Below are 12,572 nucleotides of genomic sequence, written 5' to 3'. Positions count from 1 at the left end.
AATCAAATCGCTCCACTTACCTTTTCTACAACATAGAAGGTTGAATGAAAATATTCTTTTTAAATATAGAAAATACTTCACGCTGAGACTTTAGGGGCTTTAAAACAAATGTAAGCCATACATAATTTTAACTTAAATTTGTTTAAAAAAAATATTTAAACAGGATCTTTTTAAATTAGCTATCAAACAAAAATACATTCTGAGTTGGACTTTTTACAGGTTAAAAATAAGCCTGGCAGTGCCCTCTGGTGGACAGAGTGTGACTGGCGTTGACTATGATCTCTTCTTTGGCATTTCTTGTCATTTTTTTCAAACCTGCGGTGACACTGCTGATATTAGCCTTAGTGGATTTTTAAGGGTCATGTTTAGGAATAAGAAAAGATTCCAATATTGATATACTGGTCAATATTTGTTTAATATAAATATACACATATAAATTCTTTATGTTAGTTACATTACAAAAGGGACAATAACGGGTGTCGTTTTTTGTTTTGCTTCGCTTTAATTATCCAGCAATGTATTTCTCAAATTAGTTTCTACTCTGCTACATGTACTGGGAGTATTGTATGGAATGGATGTTGGAGCACACTCTCCTGCAAAAACTCTAAATTAAATTTCTGCATCGATATTTGGTAAAATAAATTTGGGGGAAGATATACAGCAATCAGCCACCTGCAGCAGGTCAAGCTCTAGCTAATCTAAGTAAGCAGTGATAGGCTAGCAATGACATCCACCGAAAGGTATGGGTAGGAATGAAGTCGAAGGGACCTGTGGAAACTTATCTTTTTGTATTCATTATTGTACTCGGCATTTGGTGCAAACTGCAAACTCTGATAGGCCGATAATGACTGTAAACTTCAGCGAGCCCGCTCTAACTAATATTAGGCTATCTAATTAAGTTTGCGCTAAAACCAGCCAGGTTATGGGCAAACCCTGGTTTTTGGAGCTTTTTTCTTTGTGTTTTTTCCCCAATCACCTTATTTTGCAGCCACCAATGGGATAAGAGTTTATCATCAAATCCAATTTTGTTATTTACTTTTCTTTTCAGCATGAAGGTTGTTGGTCCTGTCGCCAGTTGCATTCATTACATTATTTCTACCTTCAGTGTACCTGCTGTAACAACACCAAAACAGCTCTGTAATACCTGCAAGTGTTAACACTGCAGTTATTATTTTGTCAAAATATTTAGAATAGAAAGTACTGTAACCCACACAGCTGTATTAATCCCCTGTTCCTTTCCTAATGCAAAAATATAGGCAGTTTTGTTCCTTGCCCTTATATGAAAATATTTTTTTCTCCAGTTGGGCATCTTATTTCTTTTCAATGTACATATTTACAAGGTCACTCCTGAAAAAAAAAATGGTGAAAACCAGTAGTTTTTCCTGCCTCCAGCGCTTATAGCTTATCTGTTTATAATTTCCTGAGCAACGATGGACTGCTAAGAGGTGTCTCGGGATATCCAGCCACTTTCTGTGAGGAAGGTGAGAATGCGCTTCTTAAGAACCTTATCCAGGTAGCTGGGCATTCGGCTCTTGGCGGGAATGCCCTGCCTTTTCTGCAGGTGATCTTTGATGATGATGGTTTTGACAGTCAGGTAGCGTGCCGGGCTGAGGTTGAGAGAGTTGCACAGCACCTTCTCCCTGTCTGACAGCAGCTCGAAGCCTGTCAGATTCTCAATGGCAGCGAACTCACCATCTTTGCCCTCTTCTTTGATCCCACCTCCAACCCCTAGTCCTCCAGCAACGCCTCCTCCTCCTCCAGCTCCACCCCCGAGCCCCATCCCAGAACCAAGCCCTCCTCCTCCCGAGCTGCCCCGCTTTGAGGTGACCACACTTTTGTTCTCCTTGCGTTTCTCCCGTTTGTGGCGTGCTGCTTCGTATTCCGCAGACTCCTCCAGGCGTGTGATGCCGTTTCGGCGGTAGCGCTGGAGCTCGCGCACCTTGGCCCTCAGCACTCGCTCTTTATGCATGTTCTCAAAGAACTCTTCAAACTCCCGATGGGCCATGAACTGGCAAAGCGCTCGCAGCCTCACCCGCTGCTCCTTTTCTTCCTTGGTGATTTTTCTTTTAGGTGTACTTGGGAGAGGACCTGCTCCCGATGCCGTCATGGATCCTGATCCGACTGCACCACCACCAGCCCCTGTCCCACTCATGCCAGCTGCACTTCCTACGACTCCCAACATCCCTGTTTTGTCCTTCTCCTTGTCCTTCTTATCTCGGCCCAAAAATGAAGGCACCAGGTTGTAGTCACGAGCGATGTTCTTACGCCGCTGGCGTTCTCTGAGCTTACGCACATACATGTCCACATGGGCGCGCTTCATTTCAATTTCCACGTCCTCATCATCGTAGTTGACACACAGTCCACTGATGAGCTTCTCCGCGTCCTGGTCATACTCAATCTCATAGTCGTCACGTAGTGGCATGTAGCCCAGCTGCTGTTGCTCCACCAAGCTGATATCCAGCGGAGGGAGCGGAGTGGTCAGGCTGGGCGACAGGGGCCCTCCGCTCGGGCAGGTGTGGTCGGTCACCCGGTTTGGAATACTGTCAGGGATACAGGCCTTCCCCAGGTTTCCATGGATGTACATGGTGACATAATGTTCCATAACTTCCTGAGGAGTCCGGGATGCTCCAACATGATCGGCCATGTCCTCCTGAAAGGTCACAAAAAGGAAGTTGTTACTAAGAGGACACCTACACCATTATATTTTTTCTATGTTATACTAGAAGATGAAAAAGTGATGCTCAAACAATCTGCTTAGCTGTTCAAGAGAAAATGGTTTAGAATGCTCATCATTGATATTTAAATATTCATATTTTCTGCTTTTCAATTTTGGGTTATTTCACCATGAAATATTTGAAAATGTACATTTTCTGATGCATTATAGGGGTGCATAATTTTATCTAAAAACTTCCAAGTAAGTCAAACTTAATATAATTTATTTTACACAGACAAATATTCTAATATGCTACACATAAGCCATATGCACTTTGTAATTGACTGTAAATGGGGCTTTGGAGGTGAAGTGTAACTGGTCCACATATACTTAAGAGGAGTCTGTACATTAACAGATGTCTGTGCATTTTTTCTGATTTTACACTTGAGTAAATTAAACATCACTTGGTGGTGGTTGGTTTGTACAACAAGATAACTGCATATCTGTAACATGTCCAGCAAACCTTTCGTGACACTATTCCACTCTTAAATGTTAGCCTTGGTTTTTGGCCCTTTGACCCCTGGGATAGGCTTCAACCCTCTCCTGACCTTGAGATGGATAAGTTGATAACAAAATAGATTGATACGCTTTTGCATTATGAAAAATGAGATTTAATTACAGTTACATTACTTTGCTTTTTGTGTTTACACAGAACTATTCTTTATTTTCCCTTTCCTTGTCTTCTGACTTTGTTTCAGGGGGCGCTAAAGCAGATCTTCCGCCTCCATCTCCCCCTCTCCCTATAGTCACACCAACCCTCTGCATACCCTCCATCACTACATCCACAAGCATCTCTGTGGTCTTTCTTGTGCTGTTTTCTTTTTTTTTGTGCTAATAGAGTAGGCACTAAAAAGCACTGTGACTCAAGGATTCGTGGGATATTATGGAAAAAATGTAACATTTGTGTATATTCCATTAGTCCGATATCAAAATAGTTGGTCTTTGGTACACATTTAATTCAGAGGTTGATACACTTTACATGTTTCTTTAATATGCTGCATTGTAACACAAGTTTCAGGTTAGGTTTCAGTTAATAAGGAGTTAATTACTACTTACTACATAACAATATAGTTTTTCCTTACTTATTTGCTTCCTGTTTTGCCCCTTGTTGTTTTGTGACTCGGAGCAATACAATTATTGAGTGATAATTACGATTATTTTTCCTTTTTATGCGACGTGTTGTTGACATTCCACGTTTCTTAAAGTAAATTGTAACACTATTCTCAAATCTATTTTATTCAGGCTTTTCTTCTGTTTTTAACGTCTCGAAAATTATGTAAAACGATAACAACGAAAATAAGAAGAAAAAAAATCTTTTTTTATCTTAAAGGTCATTAGCGTTATTCTTATATTACCGCTACAAGCCCACTGCTCTTGTTTTTTCTTTTCTTTTCTAAGCACTAGACACAACGCAACTCCTATGAATTTGTATAGAAAGCTCTAAAGGTCAGAAAAATAACTTAAAAAGTGATGTACCCAGTTTCCAAATCCATACTGCTCGATAGCATCGAGTAGCGACTGCTCTTCCCTGCTGGTCCACCCTCCTTCTGCCTCTGTACCCCAGAGAGAGAACCGACCGCCGTCGACCTGCTGGTAGCCGTGCCATCTCCGGTGATTACCGATTTCGGCGCCCGCTGAGAAGCACTCTGGGCACAGCTCGATATCAGGGCACTCGGTGCAGCGAAGCCGCAGGTTTGTAACATCTGCAAGGCAGTTAACGCAGTACTTCTTCCCCAAGTCGGCCATCTTGCCTGGCGTCTGCTTCTTGTTGTTGGAGGCAAACCTTCGCGCCTGCGTACAGCGAGCCTCGCAGCGCGAGCTACTCACATCCTGCTTATAAATATTAATGAGAATGGGTCAGGGCTCCTGTGATTGGCTCTTCTGCTTAGTTTCCAGGACAACCGAAACAAAACGAACAGTTTCATTGACCACAGAACTGCACGAGCCTTACCTCTGTATACAAAGTAAATATTATTAAAAATGGACAAAGAGGCGGGAGAGGGAGAAAATAAGGTAAGAATTCACAGTGACAGAGACACAGAGGAGAATTTTATTTCTGTTAGTGGGGATAAAAATGAAGCTGTCTCAGCTGAAATGCCCACATCAGACCCTGAAGAAAAGCACTGTGACAGCGGGAAAGTCACAGAAGAGTTCTCTACTGAAGAGGCCGCCACTTTTGAACCAGAAGCCAAAAGTGAAGATGAGCTCTGCACTGAGTTTGATGTGATGATTAAAGTCAAAGAACAGCCACTGTGCCACGAAGAAAGTGTGGTTTCTGAGATGAACAGCACTTACCACGATGACGCTCTGAAGCTACATCCTGAGACTCAGGACACGGAGATCTCCAGCCCTCCACACCACGAAGATGAAGAGGCTGAAAAAGAGGGAGCCACATCTGCATGTGCACAAAAACTAAACATAAAGTACAAAGAATATAGACAGCTCCTCCAGGAGGTGTGCAACGAGCGAGATAAGGCCAGGCATAACAGCAGCCAGCTGCAGATGAAACTGGCACAATACTTCAAGAAGGCTGGGGACAGTGTCCAGCTGGAGGGTGAGAAGCCTGTGTCAGAGCACCTGCAGGAGTACGAGAGGTACATCAACACCCTGACTGACCTGAAGCAGCAGCTCCGTGCTGAATCAGAGGCAGCCCAGCGTCAGGCAGAGGACCTGAGGCTACAGTCCCAGGAGCAGCTGGGCAAGGTTGGTGTTGTTTTAAGGGATTGTGTTTTTTACATTAAAGCACAGTTTTACATCCCATATTCACATCTGCAGTAGCACAATAACAATTAAACTTCCAGTCTATTAAAGCTTCAGTCTCTCTCGGTATCTGGTAGGTCATAGATGATGTGATTTATTGTTGTTTGGTTTAACTCCAGAGTTCATAAAAACTGAAAGAAATCAGATGGGTCAGATTTCATTAAAAATTCTGTCTCTGTTTTTTTATGCTTTCAGACAGAATCCTTTTCGACTACTATTCAACAGGTCAAGTGTCGTTTACTAATCAGTAGTTGTTTCACACTTCATTGTTCCCCACTCAATCTTTATCTGCATCCCACTTCTGTTACCAGTGTTGGGCCTGGAGGGGGCAAATACTGGCTATAATTTAGTGGAAATTTACTGAAAGCCCCAATCAGAACCTTTAGATACATCTGCATCTAAAGGACAAAGGTCACTCGTTCAAGGATGCTAATGTTTACATTTTGATTCTAAAGAGGAGTGAAAGAAATCATCTGTGTCCAACTGTTATTAACGACCCTCTTTGAACAGAGGAGGTGGCTTACGACACCAACTGTCTGCCCTCTATAATCCATTTTTGAGATACCTTCCCAAGCGCCACATGATAGTTTGAGGCAATATCTCCCAGTGGTTTCATCCAAAACCTCTGCAGATATCACACACACACGTTTTCACACCTTAGCTCATGTGGTGAGCCACATAATCAAGGGCTTAAATACTTCTGACTCTCCATCTTTGATCTTTGATCTTAGAACTCAAGAAGCTTATCAAATGAGAGCTGAATCATCTTCAACAAACTTAAAGAAGTCCAGTCGCTTTTTTAGTCGCAAGCACTTGACAATTGGAAAGAAACACACTCCGCCCTAAAGCGGGTTTTATAACTTCTGCCTTCGTGATTCTACTGGTGTTGCTGTGGCATAACTTTTGTCATCGGACAGGACGCACAGGTTTGCCTGCTTGCCCTAAACTGACCATAACCTTGACTCCGAATCTTAACCCTTAAACAAGCCAGAAGGATTGTAAAAAACTGAAACCTTTAACCTTTCATCAATCAGATGGTCTAAAAATTGCTAAGACTTTAATCACTCACTCCTGTTGCTTGTAAGTTGGATTTTCCAGAAAGCTGGATTCTGTCTGTTCTGCAAAGACACATTTTCAACAGGCACATTTAGGTCCACTTTTAAAAACAACAACAATGTGATATAAAGTGTTTATGTGACTAAATACATTTTAGCTTTAAAAGAAAAAGAAAAAACTTTAGTTAACTGAAAAAAGCCACAGTTTCTGTCAGGAACTGGAGTTTCATTTTACACTTTAACTGTAAATCCTAAAAAAATTAAAAAACAAAGAACGCTGATGCTGATTGCCATGGAGGCATTATTTTACATGTCTTTGAATCTACTTTAGACTCCATCACTGACTCCATGACTTGTTTAACAGCTTCACACTTCTTTGTTTGGACACCAAACCCACAACACCTTTTAGGAAGAAACTTGTTATGTGAATTATGATTCACAGTCTACACCATAAGGCCTCTTCTTACAGGCCAAACAGAACAATAGCTGCACTTATTACAGTCCCGAGAGATCAAAGTCATTTATTTTCCATGAGATTAGATTTGCTACAACTTTACTGCCATTGTTGAGAGTAGATGTGCAGAGAAAGCTGCACACAGTTACAGTGAGTCTTCCTGAAATCTTCAGTCATTCCTCAGCCTGTATTTAAAAAGGAGCCTAAATTACAACAACAGAGGATTAATTAAACCGATGATCTTTTGTCACCTGAAATTGATGCACTTAAGGTACAAGAAAGAAGAGACAAAAACATTTTCAGTTGCTCACAAATATGAGCACAGTTCTGCCCCCGTTCTTGCTGTTCACAGTAACACCCACTGAAATGTATCTGCAAGAGAGGCGGACAAATGAGGAAAAGAGAGCAGCTTTGATTCTGCACAGGGGCACAGTTATCTTTTCTTGAGACTGTTTTTAATGTAGCCTATACAGGCTCCGGTTCATTAGTGTTGTCCTTAATTTTAAATATGAATTCAACGTTAAAAGCACAAACAAAATAAAGTAGATTTTAAAATCACAGTTTTGATATGGCAAAATTTTCCAGTTTCCAGTCATTATGGATCAAAATGATTGAAAGACTTACAACCCTAATTAAGTTGATAACACTTACAATTGTGTTATTTTTGTAATTGTGTGTGTTGGAGAATTCTGTCCACAACAAAAATACGACTTTAATGGAATGAGTACAGTGCTCTGTAAGGGCTAAGATGATATATTTCAGTTCAGCAGTCCGATTAGCTGCATTTGAACCTAAAATCATCTATTTGTTTGTTTGTGTTTGTTGGCTTCAATTTCACTTCAAACATGGGTGAACTAGACACACAGACGTTAGCATAGTACATGCATGAAACAGTAAATCATTTTTTTTGTATTCATTTTCTTATCATTATTTTTGCATGTTTAGAAAAAGGGAAAAGCTTTTATATGATACCTCAGTCTCTGCAGGGAAAATTGGCACAAGTGAGCCACACATGCACACTTGCAGGGAAGCTGGATGGATGTGCAGTGCATACTGAACTGTGCAGACACAGTGGAAGCTGTGGAAGATGCACAAAGACCGTTTGTTAAATATAACTTGAAACTAAGTAAAAATCTGCTGTCATTTTAATAAAAAATACACTGAAAATACAGTGACTGTACATATAGCCCTGTTATTAAAATTATTTAGCAAACTGTTAATGCACTCAAAAACGGTCTCATCTTCATCCTCAGGTGGAAGATGAATGGCGAGCACTGATGGCACTGAAACAGGATACAGCTGTGAAGATGCTAAGCAGACGCCTGGGTAAAGAAGCAGCTCGGGCCAAAGTGGAGGCGTCTCTGCGAGCTGAACAGCTTCGGCAGGATGAGCTGATCAAACTGCGGCTGAAGCACATCAAATTGAATATGAAGATTTGCAAGCTGGAGGCAGAGCTCCGCCGTGGGGAGGAACATGACAGGGACCCCATACAGATCCAGTTTGAGCAGCTGCAGGCTGAGAAGCTAGAGCAGAAAAAACAAGCCGAAAAGCAGCACGAGGGATCAGTAAAGCTGCAGAAGAAGATCAGCAGTAGCTTGGAGGTATGCTGACAAATCCATGGATACAGATTGCTTCTAATTTCTTTCATTATGAGCAATAGCAGTGATATTTGTTGTCTCTCTTGTATCAGTGCCTGTCACATATAAAGGAGAAGCTGCGCTGGTGCCAGATGGAGGTCAAGGTGAAGAGAGAGCAACTGACTGAGGTGGAGGCCGTGGTGGCTGGGAAGAGGGACCACCTAACCAGGGTCAAGCAAGAAAACAGTCGCCTGCACAGACAAAACCTGAGGTTGAAGGAGCAGCGTGGGCTGCTGGGCAACAGGGTCCTGCTGCAGGACTTTGAGGATACTGTGAATGCCTCTGACCAACTGGAGGAACAACTAGAACATCTGAAGTGCCGGCAAGCCGAGATCCTCTTCAGCTGTGGCGGGTGGAAGAGTCAATAATGACTAAAACTTTATCTCAGGTTTCAAAAAGCTATGAAAAAATGAGAAAATAACAAATGTAGCTGACAAGGAGCTAACAGGAATTTGAACGACCACTAGCCTTTACAGTTTGATTCAGTGTAGTGTCTCACTGTAAACTAAGCCTGCGTGCAGTAAAACTTGGAAAACCATAATCTGGATAAGAAGTCATGGTCGGAATTCCATGCATCCTCTCATACAAGATTATCATCTAGATAAGGTGACTCAGACATGTTGAATGCAATCTTAAAAACATTGATAGAAATAAAGATACATTTTTGTGCAGTTTTTGTATTTTAATATGAAAATTTACTTTTTTTTACCAGAAGGTTTTAGTGTATTTGTCCTGTAGTAAAAAGAAAAATAATTAAATTTAATTTTACAAAGAAAACGTAGTAGCGGTTAATACTGTCACCTCACAACTAGAAGGTTGTATATTTATAGTTCATGGCTGGCTTCAGCTTCTGTGTGAGAATAACTGGTGATTTTGAATTGCCTGTAGGTGAAGATGTGAGAGCGACTGGTTGTCTGTCTCCGGGTCTTCTCTGCCACATGTGGAACGGGCTCTGCTGAATCAAAGTTTCATACTTCTTAAACGTTACCTTGACATCTTTGATAGACTTTCTAGCCAGAAAGTTTGTGTTCAGCAATATTTAATCCAATTATTTATGGATTAAAAAGACAAAAAGACTTTGACAGCAATTGTATGAAATCCATAAATTATATATATATATATATATATATATATATATATATATATATATATATAACTTCAGGCACAGAACCTTCTTTGGTTCAGTCTTTTTTTAAGACAGAAGCATCCTAGTGAATGCACATCTCTATAGGGCAAACCTTAAAACTGTAACCTAACACAAAATACATTTCAGTGACGACCACATTTATTTAATTCCATATACATGTAAAAACCATCAGCACATATCTCCACCCTTTCTGCATACATTGAGAATCTGAAACATGGAAAACAGCACCAAGACCCAGTGCAGAAAAGAGTAGGCTTCACAGATAAGACAATGATTAAATCAGACACAGTATAAACCGAGGACCTGGAGTGGAAGTGGATTGCTAGGTGGCATGCAGGTGCACGGCAACTGTGGGCAGGCTAAAGCAGCTTAAATAACACACCCTATAGACAACTGCATAGAGACACCAGTTCTTGTGTGAATGGCAGCTTATAACAACCAATGTCTTTTAGTTTTGAAAAAATGTATACACATCATACACATGCTGTAGTGTACCTTGTGAAAGGTACAGAGACACGGTGTTTAGAGAAAATGTGTTTTAGCTGTTCCAATACTCCTGACACATAAGCATCACTGAGTGTTTTCACTTAGGCAGCAGTTGTCCTTCTTTCTTGCATGGGCTGAAGTTTTCTTTAGGTGCCTTTCCAGCTTTGACACATGTCCAGCTGGGATAGCCTCCATTATCATTAATGGAGCTCCAGTGGAGAGCGTGCAGTCCTTCAAGTATCTCGGTGTCAACATCTCCTCAGACCTGACATGGTCTGCCCACATTCAGGTCCAGACCAAAAAGGCTAGGCAGTGCCTGTACAACCTACGACAACTGAGGAAGTTCAGGGTCTCTCCAAAGATCCTCAGGACTTTCTATACAGGTGCTGTGGAGAGATGTGAGAGATTTTGAAGGACCCGTCCCATCTGTTGCTGGGATGGGACAGGTCGCCCCCTCCCTCCCATTATCCTTAAGTGACTGAGACAGGACTCATTACCATATTCTCATATCATCCTGATCCTTCTGGCCTCGCTATAGCACATGACATTTTAACACCCTTCCCACACAATGTGCACAAGATGTAATTTTCCATATTGTTTTATTTTATTTTATTTCTATTTATATAATGTACATAACTCACCCACTTGCAACACATAATGTCCTCTTTGTATATACTCATTCACTGTATATAAAGTTCTGTCTTTCTCTTTTTTTCGTTGCACAGTCGAGGAGTGTATCAGGTCACATTTCACTGTGTGTTATACCTGTATAGCCATGCATGTGACAAATAAAGAATCTTGAATCTTAAATCACATTTACTCTGGGCCTTCTTGATGTGATGTTCTTCTGCTTCCCTGGCCACTGTGTCTGTAGGGATGGTGTTCACTCTATGTTGCAGCGTCCTGGTGACACCCAGTATATGCTTCAGTGGATGAAGAGAGTCAAACATTAAATCCTGATCTGTATGCATAGGTTTACGGTACACATCAACTTTTAAATGTCCCAGATTACTGATGAAAATCTCACAATCTGAGAAGACTAACCTGTCATGTGTTGGTCCACTGAATTAATGTGATCATTGAATTGTGATATGTGGAATCGTTTCTCCCACTGAAAATGCTACACCCAGATGAACAGAATCAACCTTTTAGGAGTGTGGATAAAAGTTTGTTAGGTTGCCAGCTGTGCCACGTTTTGATCTAGTTGCCAAACCTGGAAACCTACAATCCATCAGCCCAAGTGTTTCCTGTATAATCTGTTTATACAGAATAAATATTACAGAAAGACAGTATTTTAGAATAGAATAGAATAGAATTCAACTTTATTGTCATTGCACATGCACAGGTACAGGGCAACAAAATGCAGTTTGCATCCATCCAGAAGTGCTTTAGTGATATAGATATATTACAATATATATTAGCAATAATATAGATATGTGAGTATATTACAGAAATGGGTCTATTATGGAATGTTATAATGTACACGGTATGAAGTATGTTGTGAATATTCTATAACTATAAGTATGTACAGGCTGTAGTGAGTACAAGCTATGTACAGGCTATGAACAGGATATGAACAGGATATAAATATGAAAAACTATACAGAATATGAAATAAATAACTTTACAGAATCTGAGATATACAGCTATACAGAAATGGGAACTATGCAAGTTGTAGGATTAAAGATTATCGAATGTACAGAATGATTATTTACACAGAGCTATACAGTAGTGCAGTTAAGATAAGTGAGGGTGTAGATAGTTTCTACAGAGGCTATATAAAGTGCTAGTGGTTGTGAGTGGTGGTTCAGTCCATGTTATTATTGTGTGTTTGAGGGTACAGTTGTCCATTGTGGGTGTGTGTATGTTCAGTCCATGAGTTTAACGTGGGTCAGATGTCAGGAGGCAGAGTTCAGGAGTCTGACAGCTGTGGGGAAGAAGCTGTTCCGGTACCTGGTGGTCTTAGTCCGGAGGCTCCTGTAGCGCCTCCCAGAGGGCAGGAGGGTGAAGAGTCCATGTGATGGGTGACTGGGGTCTTTGATGATTTTCCCAGCCCTTTTCAGGCACCGCTTCCTGTAGATGTCTTTTATGGCAGGAAGTGGTGCTCCGGCGATGCGCTGGGCAGTTTTCACGACCCTCTGCAACGCCTTCCGGTCCGAGGCAGAGCAGTTCCCGTACCAGACTGTTATACAGTTGGTCAGGATGCTTTCGATGGTGCAACGATAGAAGTTCACCAGGATGTCTGAGGACAGGTGGTTGTTCCTCAGAGTCCTCAAGAAGAAGAGGCGCTGGTGAGCCTTCTTGACCAGCTTGGAGCAGTT

General features: G+C 41.2%; 2 protein-coding genes across 3 annotated transcripts; one reads left to right on the top strand and one right to left on the bottom strand.

Annotated features, from left to right (window-relative positions):
• Positions 1 to 695: 695 nt before the first annotated feature.
• tada2b (transcriptional adaptor 2B) lies at positions 696 to 4,489 on the bottom strand. 2 transcript variants are annotated; one of them, XM_085351129.1, is made up of 4 exons: positions 4,190 to 4,489; positions 2,181 to 2,650; positions 1,813 to 2,075; positions 696 to 1,719 (listed from the first exon to the last, which is right to left on the bottom strand). In XM_085351129.1, exons 1-4 carry the CDS (start codon positions 4,457 to 4,459, stop codon positions 1,439 to 1,441), a joined length of 1,284 nt encoding a protein of 427 aa, XP_085207255.1. In that variant the 5' UTR covers positions 4,460 to 4,489; the 3' UTR covers positions 696 to 1,438. The 2 variants fall into 2 exon arrangements, with proteins under 2 accessions (XP_085207255.1, XP_085207254.1); XM_085351128.1 differs by having other exon boundaries at positions 696 to 2,650.
• A 204-nt stretch (positions 4,490 to 4,693) lies between these two features.
• Positions 4,694 to 8,987, top strand: cfap184 (cilia and flagella associated protein 184). The gene is made up of 3 exons (XM_085351127.1): positions 4,694 to 5,416; positions 8,236 to 8,583; positions 8,673 to 8,987. Exons 1-3 carry the CDS (start codon positions 4,694 to 4,696, stop codon positions 8,985 to 8,987), a joined length of 1,386 nt encoding a protein of 461 aa, XP_085207253.1.
• The last annotated feature ends 3,585 nt before the right edge of the window (positions 8,988 to 12,572 follow it).

This window comes from Diplotaxodon limnothrissa, linkage group LG3 (genome assembly GCF_057381915.1).
Source record: "Diplotaxodon limnothrissa isolate DT_005_m linkage group LG3, D_limnothrissa_male_GT1.1, whole genome shotgun sequence".
In the NCBI taxonomy this organism is placed as follows: Eukaryota; Metazoa; Chordata; class Actinopteri; order Cichliformes; family Cichlidae; genus Diplotaxodon; species Diplotaxodon limnothrissa.
The sequence above is the reverse complement of the archived record's forward strand: the minus strand, read 5'-3'. Positions and strand labels throughout refer to the sequence as shown.